Genomic DNA, 25,029 nt, shown 5'->3' with positions numbered 1-25,029 from the left:
TGAGGTGCTGTTTGTGCAGTGTGGGTAGTTACGGTCTGGCGGCCGGAAGATGTCGCGCTGTACGGAAAGGTGGAGCCCCTCCCTTGATGGACAGTAGCGTGTGGTCTGTGATGTAAGCAAGCGGAAGTGACGCTATGGGCCTTGGGTATATAATACCATGTGACTCGACATTAAACGCCATTTGCCATCCACCACGTTGGTGTCTGTGAGCCGATGGACCGAGCGGCCTGGGGTTGGTCGCCGTGCCGTTCCTGAACCAGGTCGCCACAGCCCCCTGAAGGCAACAGTGCAGCCACTACAAAATCAGGCAGAGTAGGCCCGACAGGCACAACACCACTCCATGCACACAGCTTGCCCCATCAGGTGTAACTCCTACAGTACACGGGCTGGGGACCATACTGAGATGGGGACCTCCTTTGAGGTGAGCATCCTTTGCCTGAAAAGAGGATGCGCTCACTACTCCTTTACACACTTAGGAAATCAAGGTGACCCAGGAAAACAATGCCTTAGGGCTTAACAAGGCTAGATGTAATTGTGCATTTCTTATCAGTCTCATCTGTAGATATTTTAATTTCAGACCTGCAGTCAGAGCACAGGCTGTAAAGAGAGTGAGGCAAGAAGGAACTGTAAAGAGGAGCTTCCAGTGTGAGCCTGTTACTGTGGCACAGTACGCCTTGTCTCAGTGCAGTAATCATCGCCTGAACTTTAGAAAGGCACTCAAGGCAATTAAATGTTCATTTTGTTTAATTACCACAGATGCTTTCAGGCCAAAAGGGCACTGCATTAAATGTAAATAACAACTTACTTCTTCAAAGCAAAGATGATTTTAGTTCCTCTTAAGAAAGGGGAGAGAAGAGAGCTTAGGGAATAAACATGCTATTTCTGAATGTTAAATATGCACAGTTGCTTTATTTTTAACAGGTACTAGGGGGAGCAACTTTAATGAGTACAGGAGATGCGTATGAAACTTCTATCGGTTCCTTACCGTTTCACATATGTTAAGAGATGGCACATTAGTAAAGATTTGACATCTCCGTGGTGAAAGAGACTTGGAGTATGAGTTGTGAAGAGCACAGGAGCTGGTAATAGCTGAAAAGTAGACTTTCATCATCCGCAAAAACAACAACAAAAAATGTATAACTATACAATTAGGTCAAAATTCACCACCTTTTTCAAAGCCCACCTACCCCCTCCAAACCTGATTCCTCTAGCAGTAAAACTCCCATCCTGAAGCATGATCTAAAATATTCCAGATAGAAGATGTAACAAAACTGACAATGGCTTCACGAGACCATCTGGCGCTAGCACTATTAATCCATCCTTCAATATATATTTCTTCTGCTCCATCACTGGGTACTCCGTAGCATACAAACGTTCTTAGAATTAAATGCACGCTATCCTTTATTTTCTTTATAAATCCAAGAGTGGACTGTACTTCTATTTCCAACTCAAAATGCAGACTTGAGAACCTGCAAACCTTACCCAATCAACCATCTACAGGACACAGCTACAGCTGGTGCTCCCTAATTGAGCCTGACCCAGAAAGCTGGGAGCAGAAACATTGAGAACATTTTTGAAATCAACACCTTCAGTTTTCACATAAAGCACCCTGATGTGACACTGATGCTTCTGAAGAAACAGAGCGTTTTGTTAGATCATGTTTGAGATGAGGAAGAAGCAGAATTAGCTGGAGATCTTTGTGGTGGTTGTATTTTCCTGGACTCACTACAGAGGCTGGGGTAAGAAAACAGGTTAGGGCTGCAAGAGAAAAGCACTTGGTATCCACATCCCTGCAGGCAGGAGCAGCTAAGCAAAGGGACACAGAGGAGCATCAGTTGTGTCTGGGTTCTTGAATAACCAAGCATAACTGCAGGGAAGGAAGTGTTATTACAGCTATAGCCTAAAACAGAATCAACACTGGATCCTATTTCCTTCTGACAATAGCATAGTCTCTTGCTTGTTTGCCTTTCCCTGAAGTGTATCCATATCCTGTTTGCAGAGGTAGCCAAAAATTCTGGACACAAACAACTAGTAGATGAACACAAACACTGGCGTGGGGGATGCACTTGCAGGTGAACCACATAAACAGTGCAGAGGAAGTAGAGGTGGTCCTGCGTTAAGCTGTAATGTTTTATACATGCCCATTCAATTAGTCCCTTCCAGGAAGACATCGTGAAGCATTTCATAATATTTATTGATTGTGTTCTTCGAGTATTGACATTACATAAAGGTAAATAAAACTTGGCAGGCAGAAGACAGCTAGACCGATAATTATTAGTGTTTCCAAAGGAGAAGAAAACTCCACAGGCAACAAAGATCTCAGACATATCAATACATTTCCTGTTGGAGAAGATTTCTCTTTCTCCCTCTTGAGAATAATTCTACAATGAAGATGTTAGTGAAGAAATATTTTTTTAGAAGTGTGGTTTACAGAATCCAAGTTATAAAGTTCAGGAGAAAAATTCTGTGATGGAAGTAAAGATAAGGAACAAATCTACTGAAAATGTCACAGAGACAGGACTACTCTCGGCGAGGTTATCGAGCCATCCTGCCATGTTAGCGTGCCCTGTTTGCTCTGTGTCATCGAGACCTGGGGCAACACCTTTCCATTCTCTATTTACTGGTTTGTCACTCTGGGAGCTAAAACAAAACACTGATGATTGAGTAAATTCTGTCATCCTCCACGCTCTGCACAAACATTATATCTAATGAATCCTTCAAATGGCTCCATAAACCCATCACAAGCAGCAAAACTGAGGCAGAGCCCTTCAGCAGCAAGCATTCAGCCAAACCCCTAACCAGCACCTGGCTTCACACATAAAGCTGCACCTGCAGGCACAACCATCACCTCTTTTTGTTTGTGCAGACTGTGGGCACAGAAAGCTCATTTGTTGTGCCAACATGCACATACAAACATGGACATGTTGGTAAATATGAGATCTCCCTCCAAACCACATGTAATGGGAGTTTTTCATCAGCCAGTTTCCATCACCTGGCACCAGCTGTGCAGTCCATTCCCACTCTCCCAGTTAGGTACCCAGGGCTTCCTCTTTTGCAAAGGGGATGACGGGGGCAAGCCAAGAGAAGACAATGAGTTCAGAAATGCAGGTTATACCTGTCCTTTTCCAGTCTCCTGGACACAGAGCACATGGTGGCAAGCAGATGACTTTTTCTGCTTGGGATCCCAAGTAGTGGCCCATCATAAGGGAGGCACCTTCGGCTTTTCCATCAGTTTGAGCATAGCTCAGTGGTGCCTGGAAAATGTGCTGCTGCTTAGACAGCAACCCAGTATTTCTGACCGACACCCATGAAGGAAGGATTTCCTTCTTCTGAGGATCAGATTCTTCGCTTCCAAATGAGTGCTTCAAGCACCATGTCAAGGACTGGAGAGCAAACGTCTACCAGCCTGCAGCCTTGCTGCCCAGCGAGGTGATTCATGTCCTGAACTCCAGGCTTTGCTGCAAAAACCATTTCTAAGCTTAATACGCAAGAAAGGAAACCTCCTGGATTGAACTCCTCAGAGGAGACAGGATGAGGAAGGCGCTTTTTCAAGCCAAGCTATGCGCAGGCACAGGCTAGAAACTGAAGTGCTGAGATTAGTATCATTCTGGGCATAACTCCCGTTATCAGAGGAACACTAGAGCAAAGCATTCAAGGACTCACACTTTTTAAAACAAAACACATCACCCTCACAACAGGTATCTGAGTCCCTTAAGGAATCTGGCCACGTTTTGAGCCAGCCCATGGATTTGAACCAAGCTGGAACACGAGGCTCCCTTCTGCAGCTGCTGTGTTACTCACCCATTGTAATTTATGAACGTGCGGGAAATAATTATGCTGATAAACTTAACATTATCTCAATTATCAAAAGTGTGCAATGATTTGTTTCCATACATGAACCTGTTTGAACCAAAGCAGATTTTATTTTTTAAGTTAGGTTTTACAGGATCAGTTGGGGAGTGGTAGGAGCATAAGTTTGCACTCCCAAGTGATTTGTTTTCCTTTCTGAGCACTTATTTTGGAAAGAATCAACAATGAGTTTCTACATTGTCCTCCCAGATGACCTCACCAGAGTCACCCAACTGCTTATTTTTTTGTAATACCTGAGAGGAAATTACATTCTTTATCTTTGACTATATGATTAAAAAAAGGACTGTAGCCCATAAAAACAGCTCTATGCTCGTCTTTTAATCATGGTGTTCCTGGGACAACAATTTAGATCATTCACTGGCACCTTCATCTAGCTTCATTCCTAACAAAAGTTATTATTTATATAAACAATGTCTTTTTATAGGGCTTGAAAAGGAAGACATGGAAACCTTTGGTGCAGAACAGTGAAACAACAACTGAAAGAAGATAACTATCATAACACACTTTAAGTGCCAGGGACTCTATTAAAAAATCACAGGATGCTCGACTACCTATTGTCAAAATGGGCTATGAAACATCTTTCAGCCAGGCTGCCATTTAATGGGAAACAGCCTTCATGTATTTGGTGGAAATATAGGCTGCCTTTTTGCTATGAAAGAGAACATCCATACTGGCCAACCTGTGCGTAGGAGCAGTTTTATGGGTTTTCAATTTCTCACATTTCTATTACAAGCTGAGCTTCTTCCTTGTACTTCATGAGACAGACTCATTTTGCAGAAGACATTTCCTGCAGACTTCTTTGCCTACCCTTGAGCGCTTTTTTTAAAACATAATACCAGAATTGAGCCTCAAGAGCTTGTCAAGGATGGTCCATAAAGCCTTGCAATTCATTCAAATGAGTGTTTTAGTCTGCATAAGTATGCAGTATAATCATTAACAGCAATAATAGGAGCTAATATGGTATAAAGAAGAATAAAAAAGAAACCCTCATGATTACAAGCATATCTTTTTCATCGAGCTGCTTCTACAAGAGATGAGTGGATGAGTTCAAGCGCTTTTCCTACATTGTTATAAAGCTGTCTGCTCAAGCAGTTGGCTGTGCTAAAATCATAGCCACAACACAGTTGAATTATTTACTTGTTACTACATTGTCTGCTGTAAACGTTCATTTGCTTTTTCACATTTCTTCCCCATCTCATTATTTCCAAATGAAGAAGACAAGTTTCATCTTTCCACCTCTTCAGCCACCAGAAAAAGCAGATGCACCTCTCAGGGAACACAGACGTATGCTTAGAAAAGTATTATTGACATTATTAAAGCACTGAGGGCTCAGACTTTTTTCTTTTTGGGGGGAGATACTATACGTGTACTACTACAGATAGTGCCTCAAGCAGTGACCAATATAGAGCTCCAAGTCTTCCACAAGGTAAGGTATTGTATGCTCAGCGAGAGCACGTGTACTTCATTTTGTACCATCACAGCCACCACTCTGCAGGGCCACAGCTTGCCCAGTGAATGTTTGGAAAGCTAAACTGCATGCTCATTTGGATTAGATATAAGGCACCAGGTAACCACAAGTCAGTAGCTTTCTGGGAACCCTTCTTTTATTTTTAGTTCCTTGGCTAAAAATAAAAATAGCCCCCCATTTAGTTAGCCAATGCTTTTGTCATGCAATGGGGAAGCTCCTGTTTATTTCTGTGGCGTGGTGCAAGACCATAATACGTGACAAGGACCTTACTCATCCAGCACTCACCGGGACTACATAAGTTGAAAATCAATTCATCAGAACCCAGCCCTTAACACAGAAGGCAAATAAAAAATCAGCCTATGAAACATGAGACCCAGGAGTGATAAGAACTGGTTTCTTGTTCACCAATTAAAAATAAACAAACCAAGCCAGAGAGCTATTTCCCATGATCTGAGTCTCCTTACCTGCACACTGCCTTGAGCCAAAGGAAAGGAGTATGGGAAAAAATGTGCTAATACAAAGGAAGAACAAAACTAAAGGGGAATGGGGAAATCATACAGTTTTGAGGGTTGTTAATCAAGGAAAGCTGCTTAAACACATAAGGTAATTAAATCTCACTCTACCACAATGGTAAAGTCTACTCATGTCCATAAGTGCAAGTAAAGTGGTTTTTTTTTGTTTTTGTTTTTTTTTTTTGTCTTTTTTTTTCCTTTGTAAACTTCTGGGATATAAGTAGAGATAAAGATGAACTGGACTGTGCTGATGTGTAGAATGAGAAGGAATAAAAACAGCATGTTATGAGAACTTCACTGACAAAAAGGAAAATCAAACGGCCCTCATTATTACAAGACCACAATTTGGACACCTCCTCTACAGAGACTTTCATCAAAAACTGTAATTCACAGGGCATTTTACTTCCACCCATTCTTTTCCTGCTGTTAGAATACTGTTTTCCCCAGCTGATTTACATCTCTGTTTAGAGGAAGCATTCTTTCCCATGATAAGAATACAAAAACAAGGAAGAGAAGAGTAATGTAATATGACTCACAACCATTGCCAGTCTCAAATATCATTCCTTCATGAATTACACTTCAGATTACACTACATTACAGGACACTGTGCCACCTTCTGTAAAGCTATTTATATCTGTCTTGTATCCTATTCCACTACTTGTTTCTTGGATGCTTATTATTAGAAGGATCTCTTACAGGCATTAGGACATGTAATCTCACTTTTTTTTTTTTTTTTTTAAATCTCATACACTTTTTCTAAATTATTGTTCACGCCTCTAGTCCTTAATGCAAAGAGTCTGATTTGACACTCACTCCCCTCTGAAACAGCACATTCTTTATTTAAAGGTTTGTGTGAGTAATAGATGGTCTGTCTTCTACAAGTAGCACCTTTTCAAGCGAATCCAGGAGACTGCCCTCAAGCCCTGACTAAAGCTCTGATCAAACAGATGCAATGCTCTCTGGCTCCCTGTAGGGAGTAAATGAATTACTTACTCCACATAAAAAAAACAAAAAAAAAAAAAAAAAAAAAAAAAAAAACAAACAAACAAACAAAAAAAACCACCATGATTTAGGCTGATATTACAAAACTTTTGCTGCCATGTCAATGTATTAAAAAGTAGGGGGAAGAAAAATCCAGACAAAAAGAACCTTCCTCAGAACTGCTGACTGCTCAAAACTAGTCCTGTTCTATGAACTGGCTTTGTCTTCTACCATTTTATAGAAGAAAGACATGACATGAAAAATCATTAGATTAAGGACTCTTCACATTACTTCTACCACCCACAAACTGAAGTTAAACACATGCTAGCATTTCTAAATACACATTTTCTGTTTCTCCTTGGTCTGTAAGTACAGTTATGATTTTACTAATGGATAAGTTTAGCTTCTGTCCAGGGACAGAATTAGATACCGCAAACAAACAAAAAAACAACAATAACAAAAAAACAATTAATAGAATGAGCAATCCCCATACCACTAGTTCCTAGAGACACACAGCCATGCTTTGGGGGAAAGTAACAGTGCCCCTCCTAAATGACATTTTAAGAGCAACCCATGTTCTCCATGGCTCCCAGTGATGTGTACAGCATTGTTTCATGAGAAAAAAGATGTGAAATGCAACTAGAGAAAAACATCCAACCAAGATCAAATAAACCAGCGGTATAAGTAGGTTTGAGCCTGTGCTTCCTATGCTGTAGAACACATTTCATTTATACCCGTATGAAGTCTGGGTTGGGCTTACGCCCTCCCCAAGAATCATTCCAACAAAACCTATGGCTTCTGGCTCTAATCATGTGGAAGTGGTTCAATGACATAGGTACAACAACAGGTTACTTCCCTTTACCATGAAATTTCTGGACACAGGGGATGAGGGGTAAGTAAAAGACTGTGCCCTTGAGTATTATCTGCACTCGGATAAAGAAGCAAGAGAAAGGAAAGAGAGATAGAGGTACGATGTTGGAGAAAAGAGGGTAAGTAATAGAGAATAATGTGAGAAAATAATTAAAATAAACTCAGCCAGGCTCTCTGTTGGAATAATCTCCTTTCACTGGGAGCAGTCAATCACTGCCTCCTTGGTGGCTCCAGTGGAACAGGGCAGGAGTACCAACCTCAGCTGATGAATCATGAAGTTGAATTAGGCAAAGGGTACGCAGGGAGGCTTGGCACCACTTCTCTCTAGGAATGGGGAACAGAAAAATGAGGCAGCAAAAGGGCTGGAAAAGACTGAACAAAGGTCCTCAGTGAGTCAGTGGCAAGTCTCCTATAGGAGACTTCGGCAGCAGCTCCCAGGCTTGCGCAGGCCAGAACTCAAGGCGTAATGTTTGCCTGCAAGGGCAGCATTTACTGCACAACCAGCCACTCAGTGCGTTTACCATGGTGACGGGCCAGATAAATGTCCTTTGGTGACCCGCTGCTCCATGTCAAGGCACATTATAGTGCCATTCCAACTGCCCTAGCAAGTGCGCACACAAACATATTTGTATCTATGCAAGAAAGAAGCCATGTGCCCATGCTTGCCCATGCAAATGGAAAACAGGACCTCTCTTCCAAACACCGCAAAGCTCCTAGGGATAACCTTTCACAAATAAACAACCTGCCCTGCTCTGAGAGGGATTTTATAAAGAACAGAGATTACAATGGGTTTAATCACGATTAAACACTGATCTGGCTCAATCTACTCAAAAGCAGACAAAAGATAAATAAAAACCTCCAGCAGATGCATTTCATACTGGAAATTCTGGAACCTCAATTGACGTCATACTTTTTATGTTCAGATAGTATCTGGAGGAAACAGTACACTGGATCAAGAAAACAAAAGCAAAGTTCTAGTTAAAATTCTCCATGTGCTGTGTAGAAAGGCAAACGCGACATCAGGGAATGCTGTAGTGTTTTATAAACTCATTTTTCACAGTAGCTGAAATTCCTCTGCTAGAGTGATGCAACTGGAAAGAAACAAATTCTCCTTTTTGCCCCGATCTCTTGGGTCTTATCCTGTAAAAGTGGACGACATTACTCACTGTGTTCACCACTCAAAGGCATTTTGGTGATGTGACCGATAGCCCAGCTGAAGCGCACACAGCACTTATACACCAACACACACAGGAAAACAAGCAGAAGGAGTTGGAAGCCACAGTGCAATTAGAAAACTATGATCTAATTGCTATCATGGAAATGTGGTGGGACAAATCACACAGCTGGAACACCTGAATCGAGGGCTACAAGCTTTACAGAAGAGATAGGCAGGGAAGGAAGGGTGGGGGTGTTGCCCTCTGTGTTAAGACACGGATAGATTACGAAGAGCTGCCTCTGAGAAACAACCACTGCAGGATGAGAGCTTGTGGGTAGAAGTTAAGGCTGGAACACCACAGGACAGGTCTGCTACAGCCCACCTGGCCGAGGGGAGCCTGCTGCTGAGGCTTTCCTGCTTCAGCTACAAGGAGCGTGACGCTTGCAGGCTCTCATCCTGATGGTGACCTCAACCCCTGGACGTCTGCTGGGAGAGCTGCACAGCAGGCCGCGAGCAACCCAGGAGACTCCTGCGGTGCACTAAGGGTAACTTCATGGCCCAGGTTTGTGGCAAACCAAGCAGAGGAGAAGCATTGCTGGGCCTGGTGCTCCCCAGCACAGACCAACTTGTTGACGAGGCTGAGACTGGAGGCAGCCTGGGCTGCGGTGACCACGCCATGGCTGGGTTTGTGATCTGAGGAATATCGGCCTGGCAAAGAGCAAAGTCAGGACAAGTGAAATTCCAGTTATTTAAATAATTCCTGGGACGCTCTTCTTAGGGACAGGGGAACTGATCAGAGCTGGCAACTCTTTAATGGCATTTTTCTGAGAGCACAAGAGCTCTCCATCCTAATGTGTAAGAAATCCAGGGAAGGTAGGAAAGCAGGACAGCTGTGCAAGGACCTGCTGGGCAAACTGAGGCACAAGACGGAAGTGCACAGGCAGTGGGATTAAGGGCATGTGGCCTGGGAAGATGTGCAGAGATGGGATCAGGAAAGCCACGGCATGGATGGAACTGAGCTTGGCAAGGGGTGCAAAGAATAACAAGAAGGGATTCTGTAGGTACATTGCTCAGAAAAGAAAGACCAAGGAGAGTGTGTCCCTTCTGATGGATGAGAAGGCAGAACTGGTAATGACAGACATGGAGAAGGCTGAGGTACTCAACAATTCTCTGCCTCATTCTTCACTGCTAGTCAGGCTTCCCACATCTCTCATTTCCCTGAACCTGTAGATGGGGGCTGGGTTTCAATGTCCCACCCACTGTAAGTGAAGAGAAGGTTCAAGACCATCTGATGAAACTGAACAAGTTTCAAGAAAGTGGTCTCTAGCTACAAGTCTATGGAGCCTGATGCCATGCATCCCAGAGTCCTGAGGGAACCGGCTGATGTAGTTGGCAAGCCACTCTCCATCATATTTGAAAAATCATGGCAACCAGGCAAAGTCCCCAGTGACTAGAAAAAGGGAAACCACTCACAGTTCTAAAAAGGGTAGAAAGGAAGACCTGGGGAACTACAGACCAGTGAGCCTCACCTCTGTGCATGGGTAGATCATGGAGCAGGTCCTCCTGGAAGCAGTATCAAGGCACATGCATGACAAGGAGGTGATCCAAGACAGTCAGTACAGCTTCACTAAGGGCAAATCGTGCCTGACCAAGCTGGTGGCCTTCTGTGATGGAGTGACTGCATCAGTCAACAAGGGAAGACTGACCAACGTCATCTACCTGGACTTGGCAGTACAGATCCAAGGCTGACTGCAGTTAATGGAAGCCTCCCTACCAGTTTCAGTTTGGTCTCCAGCTCTGCATCTGCCTTAAGTTTTGCTTTTACTGAAATAAATACTGTGGAGGTTTCTGTTCACCTTCAAGTCTCCTGTGCCATAAATATGCATGGTGTGCTGGGATGGTCTATCACAAACTGAAGAATGAAGTAAACGTCCCCTGCAGTGGACACACAAAATATACAGAAGTACAGAGCACTCCACCTCGAGTGTAGAGAGAGAACACATTCACCCTTCCTTTTAAACATACAGGTTGGAGGAACAACTAACACAAACTGAAGTATCTCTGCTGAAATTTAGCAAAAGTGAACTAATTTACTACAGCTGAGAACATGGCCCCAGATTTTTGTCAGTGGTGCGTTTGCTCTTATTGTGAAAAGAACATACCACGTCTGCAGCAAAACAAAGACAGAAGTATTCTGAGGACAACTCTCCCTACACATTCTGCTGGCATCAAGCACCAGTGACAGCATTGTTTTGGCATACTTGTTGCATAGGGAAAGGCATGATGGATTTGAACACTAAAACAGAAACCGATGTGAAATGTCACCTGGCTAAGCAGATCAACTTGCTAATTACCTAAACAGATTTATTTTTAAACTACAAAAACAGCATGTTTCTTGAGAAAATTATTTTTTCCCCTTTGCCAAATAAATGCAATTAACACTTGCCAAGTCCTCTGGAGTTCTTCATCTGCAATTAAGGACTTCACAAAATTAGACCGGGTAAAGTATTCAAAAACACCTTGGGGCAGTAGTGACCCTGGAGGTCTCCCCCAGAGCTGTGCTCCTAGAAGAGGAAATGATGCTTCTTACAGGATCTTCTACGTGCTTCTATAAGTGCCAGCACACCTGTGTACTCGAAACATTTTTCTCTGAAGCCTGAGTGGCCTTGAAGCCTACTGGGAATGAGGCTGTCATAGAGGTGAGCCATCACTTGGCATCTCACCGCCTGCGTTAGTGGCTGCCCCTGGCAGCAGCGGCACTTCTGAAGCAGAGGAATGCCAGCACGTCAGCAACACTGTCCCGTGACAGCCAGGGTGAGCTGGGTTAGGAAGCAAATATCCTCCCCCATGCCATGCAAGGTAACTGCTGGAATGGTCTGACAGAATATGGCCAAAATAAACACAAACAAGCCTGTCTTCGACCCAGAATTTTCTCCAAGTAAAGATGATTCTCGTTCTCGTTGCGTGACCTGGTCCCATTTCACTGAGTCCACAGATTATTTTCCTGTTTGTATTAATGGGATGCTGGGGTGCATACAAGTGCCAGCAGCACCACAGAGAAACAAGCACCCGATGAGCAGCACCAAGGCTCAGACAACTTTGTCTAGAGACAGGATCTACAATTAAACCTTGTCAATCACCCCTTCTGTTTTGTCAACTCTGGACGTAAATGCAACAAATCATGGTAGATATTTGGCTTAAGGGACCACTTGGCCAAATTTGCCCTTACACACATCAGGACTTTGAAAATTAAACAAACAGTGTTTGCATAACACAAAGCTTCTCACAGTGGGATAATTTTCAGTGGCCAAGGTGGGAAAAACATACGAAGATAATCACAGAATCACAGAATCATCTAGGTTGGAAGAGACCTACAAAATCACCTAGTCCAACCTCTGACCTAACACTAACAAGTCCTCCACTAAACCATATCACTAAGGTTTATAATGAACTATATAAGACTATGTGTAACAGAATTGATTTTTTTTTTTCCCCCGTAAGTAACAGATACACCACTTTTGAACTTGACTGCAGCACCCCACTGAGAGAGCACAAATCCTCCTGCGACATACCCTGGGGAGGGCTGCTATCTTCTTAAGACCCCAGCAGTTCAGTAGCAGCTCCAAGACTGCTTGCAAGCTGCAGGAGCTTCAACAGCCTTTTGCTTCAGGTGCCTCCCCTCCCAGCCCATAATAACATTGCAAACGGATAACAGCAAACCGTGTTTTGCCATGCCAGATCATTTTCTTATGCTTTCTCAAGACCCTGAGGACATTTGCTATACATGCACTTCACTGTGATTTGATTTAATGGAGCTACTCTGCAGTACAAACACTCCTGTGAGCCCATGTCTTTTCAGGGGACACTGTTGTTCATCAAAGTGTTTTTACTCATTTTGAATTTTCATGCGAGTATCAAAAATATGTAACAGCACTTTCAAAGCTGAGTGCTGAATATTAGAAATAAGCAGGTTACAGAAGTTTGAAACCGTCATATATAACTGTCGTCAAGGAAATATGGTAGCCTAGAAAGTGTTGTATGGGAAAAACACATTTAGGTTACTATGTCCATAGCTAGCTTAAAGAATTTTTCCCTTGAAAATACAGAAGATCAATTTTGTAATGAATATTGAAGTATTATTTAATAATATTCTGTATTCCTGCAATACAATACAGATTAATGATTTACGAATATAAAATTCAGCACGTATTTTCAAGCCTGATTTTGCAAGCAGGCAGGACAAGAATTTTTTTTCTAGCCTACTTTTTTTCTCATTTATTTAACAAATAAAGACAGCCAATTTCTTTGTACTTACATAATTCCATACTGTTGTTTTCCAGAGGGCTAAATAGGCTTTTTAATTTCTTTAAGCTTGGCATTGTATGAAAGTAGATATCAAATATTCAGAGAGCTCAATTTAGAAAGATCATTTTTCTGATGCAGAGCTTTTCTGAAGAGCTTCCTGCAAAGCTACAAACAATGGCAAAAACAGCAATTCCCACCAGGCTGACGTCACTCTCTGGCCAAGCCTTGTTTTAGGAGGCCTTGGGCCAAAGGGAGGTTCATGCCTGACAAAAAGGTGAGAAATTTATAGGGTATGAGATATCTGAGAAGCTGACTACTGCAAACAACTATAATTAACCTATTTTGCAAAAGGAGTGTTTACGAACCTTGTTTTCTTCACATGTAAAAAGTCACTGTATCACAGTATCACCTTCCCAGTCTTCTGTCACTACCTTTTAACAAAATCCAGCTCCTTCTATCAAAATTAAAGTTGCCCAAAGCCAATGAAAAATTCAGTAGGGCTCCTCCTCGCTGTGCTGAGTGAGCACTGGCTGTTTGCAAACCCTGTTATCCCCAAGAGGGCTGATGGATGGCAGGTCCCTCACCTCCCCAAATACCCAAGCATAAAGCAGCTCCCTGGTGCAGACATAAGGAGAGCTCAGATTGACACATCATGCACTCAGCTAGTGTCATTAGGGCTGACATTGAGCACACTGAGCAGCCAGCTGCACTGATCCTTCATCACTAAGTTAAACCACATTTCTTCCAAGGCATCTTCTTCCATTCTCTGTGTTCAAACGGGGCTCCTGAGACGCTCTTCCTTCTTCAGACATTCATTCTTGTCAGTTCAAATCATCTACCTCTCCAAGCTGTTAGCAAGGATCAATTTCGGGAAAGCTGATATGGGCAGACTAGAGGCATTACTTATTCCATGCAGTCAACTTTGACAAAATGTGGCCCCCCTTACTTCATGTCCTATGCAGCTAGAAAGACGTACCACATGAAATTCCACAGAGTTAAGAAGCCCTGCTAACAGAGGTCTTTATGAGCTCCAGTTAATTATTACTCTTGTATTACACATATTTTAAATACCTTTTCCAGCGCTTCTCTATCAACCAGCTCCTGCACAGCCAAAAGCTTGATACTGCAAGAAAAAAAACACACAAGAGAAAAAAAAGAATGAATCACACCATTGCAAGCATTACAGAAACACAAGTAAGAGCAGAACTGAAGTTCTCTTCTTATTTTCTCACCTCAAAGAAATTTATAGAAGTATAGATAAAAAAAAAACACTCAGGATATAATCAACTAAAGAAAGAGAGAAACAGTATTACTTTGCTTTGCTTTAGCTGTTCCAAAGAGATTTTCTGCTTTCTGCTTTACAAGCATATCTGAGTTCACTTTACAGAGAGCCTGCATTAATCATTACATTTTTAATAACCCAAACTAATACTGAAGGATCTTCTGAACGATGAGCACAGGGAAAGAATCTAAACATTGCTATCATTTTTAGTCAGCTCTGTTCTTCAGTATCAACAGGTCTCCATGAGTCTCACAGTAGCCATTCCAGGGAATTTACCGTATTATATATGAGGTACTGTACCTAAGGCAACCCAGCTAAAGAAATTTGAGGGGGATAGGAAGGAAACATGCGTAACTGAAAGCAGGGTGAATAGACAGCAATCAATAATCGTTGTCCTTGTAAAGCCACTTGTTAAGCAAACCCCAATTTCTTCATCTACTGAATCATTCCTCTATAGGCTAAACTCTACTCACTGAATTGCATTCACTTCAGCAAGACTCAGAGTTACCCAAGCAGGATTTTGCCCTGTAAGACAGGTAACTCAGGTAAAATTACTTCTAAATCAAGGTATGTAAAAGAACCTTGTTCCGCTTCTACACTTTCATGATTGGTTTAACGAGTAATCATAAATTATCCACTCTTCTTCAACTTCAGTTACTTGTATGTGTCCCCAGTTACTGCAAAAGCCCAGTCTTTTCTTCCTTTCTAGGCTAAGGAATATCAGGAAGAGATTTTATTGCATCCCCACCAAGCTGAAAGGCTCCCAGGATGGGTAGGAGCCTGAAAGCAGGTGAAACTCTAGAGATGTTAAGGCTAATCCCAATGACATTTAACTAAAACATAAGAGCACATCAGGAGGAGGGCCTATTGGACATTCCCCATTCTTTTTCAGTCACTGTAGACTTTTAAATCCATTCCATGCTGAACTCAGCACTTCAGTCTTCTCCATTACAAAAAAACATTTTGTTTCCCACCAACAGAGACCAACAGATGCATGAATTAGGTAATGACCTCCATTACCCAGTCTTAAAACCTGTCGCTTAGTATACTATACTTGTAGTCCTGAAGATAACTTCCTTTACTCAGAGATACACAAACATTTGTGTTGCATCATTTGGCTCTTCCACTGCATTCAAATATTGTTTAAATCACTCTCGTGACTCTAGACAGACCCAGGACAGGACAGTAAAAAGCTCCTATTCAATACTGCGTGTGTAGCTGATGTAGCAGTCTGTCAGAGGATTTACTTTGCCGTGTACTACAAGAACTTTTATCAGCTGTTCCAAACCTCAGAGCAATGTTGCATAATTCTCCAACACCCACCAATGCTCCAGTACATTAATTATGTACCATCCTGTAATGGCAGTCAGCAAAACATAGCTTCAGTCATGTCCTTCTACTGCATTACAGTGCTTTCCATTACAAGTATTCACAGCCTAACACCCTGAACATGCATGTGCTTTCACTTTAATGTACTTCCAGTTTTCAGATGTCTTCAAAAGCATCATAAAAAGCCTACATCCAATGAATTATGAATAGCCCCAGGCTGCGCATTCACAGTCTATAGAGCCTATTATTGCTAAGACAAAGAGCGTTAGAGATGGTTCAGAAAACAAAGGGACAATCAGAAAGGAAAGGTACTCCACTGAAGTACTACCGCCACAGTGGCAAGGGGCGCACGATCTGTCACAGCATGGAGAACACCCCGTGCTGCACACACACGCCAGCAGGACTGGAAGGGGCTCAGGAAAAGCACAAAGCCAACACAAGGCAAAGTCTGCTGCAAAGACTGCTTCAAGCCCCTATGCACGTAGTGAAAGCTAACATTTTGCCATTCCCTTTCACAAGCTGTTCAACAGTGTCTTTTTAACTATGCAAATTACTTTTGTGTTTTCCTTTTGAAGCCAGCAGTCACATGAGACTTTGAACACTTCATCATCAAAAGGTAGAAAATATCCATTGAGGTTGCTGATGCTTCCACCAATTTACCAATCTATTTTACTAACATTAATTATCTGACACTCAATAGCTACAGAAGAAAGATGAAGCAGAATGCCAAAATGCAAGCACCGTTTCCATTTGAGATCATCATCTCATTGTACACACCTATCCTCATTGCTATTTACAGTAATAAAGCCCCACAAAAATTCCTTCAGCCAGCATGCTTTTATTTAAAACAAAGTGTACTGAGTTACAGAAAAACGAGTGATAAAGAAGGGAGCATGAATCCTTTTCACTTTACCTCATTATATTTAGAGTGATGCTGTCCTCCTGCCCACAAAACGTTTAGATCCTGCAGAGATACTGGATATACAGGGCCAGAACCAAATCTGAATTAAACACTGTTACACCATTGGCAAGAACAGTTTTCGTGGCCTGTGCGCTTGACTCCTGCTGAGAAAAAGACTTTCCTCTACTGCTCTAAACTTACAGAGATCAATGTTTTCCCCATATTTTCCTAAGGGTCCTCACTGTTTTCCACTCAGGCGTCACCTTCACACAGCCAGCCACAAGACACTTGTTTCCTCAAAACACCGGCACTGATGCTGCCTCTGCCCTGGGTTACAGTTCACGGCCTGGAAAATTGCTCTCGATAGCCAGTTATTTACTGCTCTCTCTTCCAGTGACTCCAAGTAACGTTTGTATGTGCTACTTCATGCAATGTCGGCTTAGAAAGGCAGCTTGTTTTAAAGCTGCCACTTTGGGGAAAAACAAGCAAACAAACAAACGAACAGGCTGCTTATTTTGGCTATTTTTGTATCCAACAAGTAGTGAAAGCAGCACACACCCACATACACTGTGGCTTATGCTTTTGCTGAGGATTTCAGAGTAGAAGGGAAAACGGCTACCTAGCCCCTGGGGGACAGCTCTGATACCGCAGAAATGCAACGACAGGTACTGAAGGATGATGCTGAAGGCAGAGCTGTCTGTACAATGCTATGTTTATGTGCTCTGTTTACATACCCTGTTGCTATTTCTTTCACCCTCACCTGCAGTATGTGAACACTAACTCATAAATGAAGCTGTAGAAAAACCTATTTCCTGAAGAAACCTTTTGGCTAGCTGCTCTCACCCACCAGCTTTCAAGTACACCGTTAACAAAGCTGTACTGCAAGTAACTATACTGACATGATGAAAGAGGCCCTGGTTGTATCCAAACCTGTATTAAAAGTACTTACTGACTCAACTACTTTCCACAATCTATTTTAAAAAGCTACTGAGATTAATATCCTTGCACCCTGGCACACTCAAGATACTTGAAAGCATGCAGTGATCAGGATGAAGAACTCTCCTACAGCAGTACAAATATGCAAACATGATGTGCTGTCAAGGAAACACGACTTCGTTTTTCTTTTTGGCCGCGGGTGACACACAGCATTTTCTCTCTAAGGGAATTCCTTCAGGTTTCCAGAAGATTAGTCATGGTGCTGAGCGAATGCCTATAGCTACAGACCATTTCTACTCCTCAGGGCAGCATTGCAATCCTTCCCTAAAAGCATGCAACTTCAAAACAAGTAGCACTGGGTTCCTCTCTCTAATCCCATGTACTCCACTGCAGGAATAATTAAAGCAACCCTTAGCACTGCTGCAAACTCGCTGACAGGTTCCTTGCTGGTTGGGGCATTCCCGTTCACCATGAGCCATCATCACAGATTTGCACTGCCCTTCACCTCCCAGTTTGAGCTCTTCACCTCCCACTGCCCCCACGTCCCACTTGCTCTTGGCATGAGCACAGTGACCTGCACCTGCTGAGCCAACCACACTCCGGAGGTGAGGTCCCCATTCAGTGCAGAGCCTGGTGATTTCAGAAAAAAAGGAAAGAGGAGGGAGTGAGGAAGAGCAAGCTGGGTGATCGACTGGTTCTTGAAGTGTTTAACGCATCACAGCATCCTGCAGAAGCAACTAGGTGCTGTGATGGTAAAGCAGCAAGTCACCACCAGGAGAGTGGCACTGCTTGGAGCCTGCACCTGAGCTCCCCGTGCCGCATTACCCTGTAAGCAGTCAGTGCACCGTGAGTCTCCAGGCGTGCCAGCACGGCCAGATGTGTTACTGCTTTGCTCTTCTGTCTCAACAGCCAGCCTCCATAACCAGCTCGGAGCAGCAGAGCTCCCTGGCCAGCCAGCACTGGTTGCCTCCCTCCTGCCTGTGGGTCTATCAGGGCGAGTAATGATCCTCTGCAGTCCTTTCTGCTTTCTGCACCAGCCCACTCACCCAGTTGGGTTTCTCATCTGGCAGCAACGTGAACTGAGAACTGATCTCAATTTGCTTTGCAAGCTTATAAATCTTCACTTGGGGCCCAAGGTTTTCCAAAAACTTCATGCTCAGACCATAAGCCTGAATAAAGCTATCATCGAGAAATGCTCTATGACTTCTCTTAGCTCTCTGGCTCCTTCTTCAGCATACAGCTGTACCAAATCCCACTTCATCTAGAATCACAGATATTATTACAAATAGCCTATGCAAAAACCACTTGAGCACAAGCAATTATTTTAAGCATTATTAAATCATTCCCTCCTCCCTCCCATAAAATGTTCCAGTTTGTTCTTAAGATTAGACCCCATAGGTCCACAGAGAAGTTTTATGGATGATTTACATATCCCAGAATCAATCCTTTTTAAGCACCCAGAATAAATGCCTATAATGAAGTGCTTGATAACAGATTCACGTTAGGGTTAATGCAAATGAATAGTCCAAGACCCCCCCCCCCCAACACATACATCATCAAATCTTTATGCTGAAATGCTTTTGCATACGTACACAAACTGACTTTACTCATAAATCAGTTCAGTGGTAAGAGACGCAGACGAGAGTCAAAAAATAAAAAACAGGGTGAAAAAACACAGCTCTGCTGTGCTCACAGCCCCTGGTACCTGTAGGGAGCTGGCTACTGAAGCACTCCCCATCAGCCACCGACTCGCAGCTGTGGTCCCAGGGCTTGACTTGAGTCCCCAGGTCCCTGCCAAACAGCACACTCCGACTCATCTCCACCAGGCCAGCCTACAGTCCCAGCACTTCTTTCGGTGCTCACCAGATGACAGGGTGAATAAGGAGGAGGGCGGTGGTGCTTATGGGCTGTGGAGGGGGCTACTGCAATTACAAGTTTACTGCAGCGGTCATGAGAAGGAGGCACAACCCCGCTGCAGCCAGCTGCTGATGGCACGATGCTAAGGACTGTGATGAGCTGGGTTTTAATTGTTGTAAATACAGGCAGAAGAGCAGAGGCAATGATAACATGCATCTTTGGTAACACTGGGGAGAGATAACAGCCAAAAAGTGACACACAAACAAACAAACACAACAGTACTAATACATGTAAAAGCAGGCAGAAGAAAGAAAAACAGCACGCTTAATGACTTTTATCCTCATAATCTTCCTCCATCTACCCATATGAAGTCTGACAGGGAAATAAAATCAGTTTCTCCTTTTCCACTAAAATCATCTGTGTCTTCTCAATCACTCCTCAAATGGAGGGAAAATTTGTGCCTGCTGCCATGTCTAATGGCTGCTGGAAGACACCAGAGAGCTTGTGAAATACACAGACAGCGCTGGGTGGGTGTACCATGCCATATTGCTTGGAGACCAGCCACCAGGTAATGGCACAACAAAATGACTTGGAAGAGTCTCAGGAAAAAGTATTTTTACAGTAAGGAGAAATTAGGATAAAACCCATGAGCCACATTTTCTTTTATAGATACACACACGTACACACACCCCTGTATATACATACACACACACATTCATCCATTCAGGGGTACTCTCTCGCAGTCTCGCAGGATGAAAGCAGCTGTTCTTCGATGCCTGGTCACCATTGATTTGCCTGCACAAAGGTTTAAAATCAAAAAGCACATCAAGGCTCCGCAGCTGGGAACACAACCAGGAGTAAATGGAAAGAACAGAGAAGTTGCAATCCATCAGGCAAACTGCCAGCCTAATGCCTGCTGGACAAACGCTGCTCCCCCGACGTTTGCATCCACGGGTCCTGTTATGTTGTGTGAGTGGCTGGAGTATTTGTTACAGAGAGAAAGGAAACCGTAATGGAACTAAAAGGGGGAAAACATGAATTATGGATGCTTAGTACAGAGCATTAAAGGGTGAAACAGCGGCATCTGAGAAGCAGCAACAGACTGGAGAAAAAGTAAGTAGTTTAGTACTGTTTTCCTTTTTTTTTTTTCAGCGATCTCCTGAGTCCCATGGTGCTCTCAATCCTCTCTGGCATGCCGCTCTCTCCTTGCCATTCTCCTTCCTACATCTGCTGTACAACAGATATGGGGCCATCATTTTGTAGGAGCAATGCACTTTATATCAGAGGTCTGACTCAGGCTTAACTGATGCTCTGGTTTCAGCATAGCTATGCTGTTGCAATAGATGACTCGTAAACCCTGATCTGCATGTACTGCCAAAGCACGAGTGCAAAAACAGAAAGTTGCAAGAGCATCCAACTTCTTCCTGGCTCTCTGGAAGGCAGTAAGACATACTTGCACAATGACCCAAACCACAAGCAGCAGTAGAAAGCACAGATGCCCACATGTAACAGAATCACGGACTGCTTGAGGTGGGAAGGGACCTCTGAAGGACGTCAGGTCCAACACCCCTGGCTTTGCCAGGGCCACCTGGAGCACGTTGCCCATGACTATGTCTAGGTGGCTTTTGAAGATGTCCAAAGAGAAGATTCCACAACAGATTCACCACAAAATTAAGAGGGGAGCTGACCAAAAATCCTGGGTTCTCTGCAACTTTAAAGGTAACAATGCCCATAGTAATATTGTTCTTTTCTTGTCCATCTACCCAGAAAAGGTATCTTCTGAACTGCGAGACACTGATGCTCAACAAGAATGATAGGCTTCTCTGTTGTAAAGGGGATTAAGAGCAGCAGGGAAACTCTTCTTCTCCAGATAAAGGATATCAGACATTATTCTTTCCTTGTCCGGAAAAGGGGGAAGGAGACTGGACATCATCAACTCATTTCCACTTGCATAAAATCTCTCTTTCTGAAGGTTCCCTCAAACTTTTAAACCTGAGGAAGTTACAGAAGGAGCATCCTTTTGGGTGCATGCAGCACACGTGCACAGAAGCACTCTACTTGCATTATGTTCACACATTTGCTGTCCTACCTCAACTCAGGGTGTAGAGTACTGAAGACATGAGCCCAGAGCTAACTGCACTTTCCAAAAACTCTTTGTTTGCTAAGTTAGAGGCCATCCTACAGACTTTTCTTCTGCTGGCATCTTATTTTTTCCTATTCTTCCCCAACTCTTTCTCCTCAAGCTGGTGCAATGCCAGGAGAGTGGCAGCAGTAATAAAAGTAAGCATTATGGAAGGTTTCCAAAGTCCTTGGAAGAGATGTTGGTTATTAAGGGCTGAGATATACTGCATTTGATTGAACAGTACCAAACCCGATTCCTGAGACGCAAAGGTTAATTAGACAAACGGCTCAAAAGGATCAGTTGGTTCTAACTCATTACTTGTTGATTTTTTTTTTTTTTAATTCTAAAAGAGATTTTAAAGTAGACCAGGCATTTGAAAACAACCCCCAAACTCCCAAAGGCATGAGATCAAACCATGAAAGGCCTGAGACTGCCAGTAACTCAGTGATTATAGAGTAGTGGCCTAGTGAATAAAGAGCAAGCAAATCAAATACATATATTAAATTATACTGAACACAGCAATCTTGTCGTCATGTATCTTCTAGCAGCGACCAGGTGCAGACACTGGCAATGCAGATTTACTTCCAAAATCATTCAAAACTCAGGCTGGGCAATCCAGGAGGCTTCTCTGTCACCACTTCCACCTACTCCTTCACGCATTACGCCTGTGCCAAGGACTTGACTACACGATAATTCAGGCAGCATAAGGGGATACTACTGCAAGCCAGAAAAAACAGTCATATTTACTCATGAAAAATACACACATTGTTTCAACCCCTCTGTTTCAACTTGCTTCTGGCGACAGTAAGCCAAAAAAAGTTGCCCGTATTAAGAAAAGGGAGAGGGTGGCTTTTATTTGCATTTGTATTGTGGCAAAATGTATTCTCCCTCTTCCATATTGTATTTCTCACTATTTGTAGCTAAGAATAATAATGTCTCCCTTCAAACTGGTTTGCCTTACATCTAATCGTTTTGATATTACGGAAAATGCTTTGTACAATGTTCACAGTTTTAGGATTATTACTATTTTTAAAACACTTTTCAGAGTAAGTCTGTTTCCTCATAACTCTGCAGGAAGACACAGGCTTACAAAGAGTGTTGTGTTTGTGGCAACATTGATTTCTTGTGAGTCATTAAAACTGGACATGAGCAAGTTATTTAACTTGCACTGAATTATTCAAATCTGTCCAACAAGGGAGGAGACCAGGATTTAAAACAAAAATTAGAAGCTCATAAAATCAGAGGTGACTTAGAACTTCCAAATATAGGCATTATATTATAGTGTAAGTGGTGTCTGGCATTTGGCTATTTTTCTGGATCTTCTAAATCATTCCCTGTTTGGGTAGGGCCTCTTCGTTCCAGAAACGGCACCTTTTCCAATCTAATCCCACTTTATTGCAGCAGTGGAAAAACAGACCAGTCCTTAATTAAACCGAAGTGTATGCCTTCAAAGCGTGGGTACACGCTTTGTTACACCCTCTCTGGGAGAGGGTGTAACAATATGCTATCGTGCTGCCACAAGGAACAAAGCTACTGATAAAATTTGGGGGGCTTGGGGTGCAAAGCAATTAACAGGGACTCTATTTGAAGAATTTACCTTTGTGTCCCTGCAACAACGTATGGTTGGTGGTACATGACCCAGAATCAGCTGGTGGTATCCGAGTGCCTGTAAAGTTTAGTCTGGCTTTACACGAAGAGTATTGAAGCTTCCTGGCTGAATCTGAATATAGAACTTCAAAGTCTTTTGTAATATGCTCTTAACAAAGACACTGGCACTGAAAAGCTGGCTCCAACTTTTAAGAGGCTGGCAGCGTTCCACAACAATTGTGCGTTTCATATGAACATTTTACTCAGAATACTTTACGCCGAACTAGAATTGGTTAAGCGGTGGAAAGGCTGAACACCGGGGATTAAAACAGGAGAACATACACAAGAGGTGCTCAGAGAAATACTGTGAAGTTGCTGAGAAGAGGCACTGTGATGAAGGGAAAGAAGCACTAGAGAGATCAAGAGCAGCACTTCGGTCGAGTGTATTTTCCTCTACAGCATTTTCCTGACCAGCTTCTGTTGTCTTACAAATTCAAAGACATTTCCGGAGGAGGGATAAAAAGAAGTGTGTCATTACAGCAGGTAGAGAATAAAGCAGAAAATGCCTTAGCAGGCAGACTGTATTTCTTAAGGACTTCCCACTGCATGGCTAAAAGCCCAATGGACTTTACAGTGTGGAGCTCTGGGAGCTCACAACATGACTTTGATGCTACAGTGCCCTGCAAGAGTATGCGGCAGGCCTCCAGCACCCACAAACTCTCCTCAACCCCTGCATTTTTTCCATCACCCTTCCAAAAATCTTCATACTGCACCAGAAGCCATTTTGGCTTCTTCAGTGATATTAAGGAAATGAACAGTAAGGCACAGGAATTAGTGATCATAAAGGAAAGTGTTTGCTTAAGCAGTCAGGAGGTACTCTAAAAATATACATGCACATATTCAGGCACGTACATGCCTCAGGATCATCATGGCAGTTTACTAACACCAGCATCCAAAACAGACATTTCAAGCAAGAAGGAAGCACAAATACAAGCGGAAGTATTTCTCGGTCTCGGATAACTCCGTTCCTCCTGTTTCCAGCACTGTCACCAGCCACGGGCCTGACCAGTAAGGCCTTATCCACAGCCTGTATCGGGTATGATTAAGACAAATAACTGTGTATCTACCAGGTCTCCTGACAGAATAACACCCCTGCATTCTTGCCCTGGTGAGAGGCCCTGGTGCAGGCCTAGCCTAACAATGTAAAGTTTCCACTTCAATGGAGCAAAGCGTGTCAGTCAGCACATCTATCTCTGGCACAACAAACATAGATGGTGGCAAGATCAACTGCTAACTACTGGGTTGTTCTTGTTATAGCATCTATACCATATGGCAGAAAAAGGGATGCGATAGACAAGACTTCCTCAAAACTGTCTCTTGGCTAGCCCACTTTCCTTAAAAAAATAGAAAGAAAAAAAAAAAAGAACAATTTGTACCCACACTTTGAAGGCATGCAAACAGGCATCATCCTCCTAAAACTGAGGTCAGCTGCACATTCTGAAATGTGAAGTAAAGAAATTGGAAACTGTCAGAAGAAGCAGACAGAGGGAGCAAAGGAAAAAAAAAAAAAAAAAAAAGAGTTTCCCATTCCAGTAAAGACGGCACTCCTCTGTGTTGCAGGCACCCGAACCTTTCACATCCAGACACGCCACTGAAGACAACTAAATTAGCCAACTCACAACTGGAGTTGGCATTAAATCATCCTGAGTTTTGCTTCCACAGAAGCTACACACGAAGGTCACCAGAAAAGCTAAGGCTGTTGTACTCAGAAAATAACCATCAGATGATGCTGAGGTTACATCTGCAAGGAGGCCACAGAAAGCACAAATGAGATAAAAAGAACAACTGCCACA

General features: G+C 43.0%; 1 protein-coding gene across 1 annotated transcript in view; it reads right to left on the bottom strand.

Annotated features, from left to right (window-relative positions):
- EEPD1 (endonuclease/exonuclease/phosphatase family domain containing 1) overlaps positions 1–25,029 on the bottom strand; it is a 62,325-nt gene that overhangs the window by 14,419 nt on the left and 22,877 nt on the right. Inside the window, exon 2 of the mRNA XM_084508941.1 lies at positions 14,234–14,285. Coding sequence (XP_084365067.1) covers positions 14,234–14,285 — 52 coding nt within the window. The remainder of the gene's footprint in view (positions 1–14,233; positions 14,286–25,029) is intronic.

Source organism: Aythya ferina (assembly GCF_964211825.1).
Source record: "Aythya ferina genome assembly, chromosome: 2".
In the NCBI taxonomy this organism is placed as follows: domain Eukaryota; kingdom Metazoa; phylum Chordata; class Aves; order Anseriformes; family Anatidae; genus Aythya; species Aythya ferina.
This window is presented reverse-complemented; position numbering and strand designations above follow the sequence as displayed.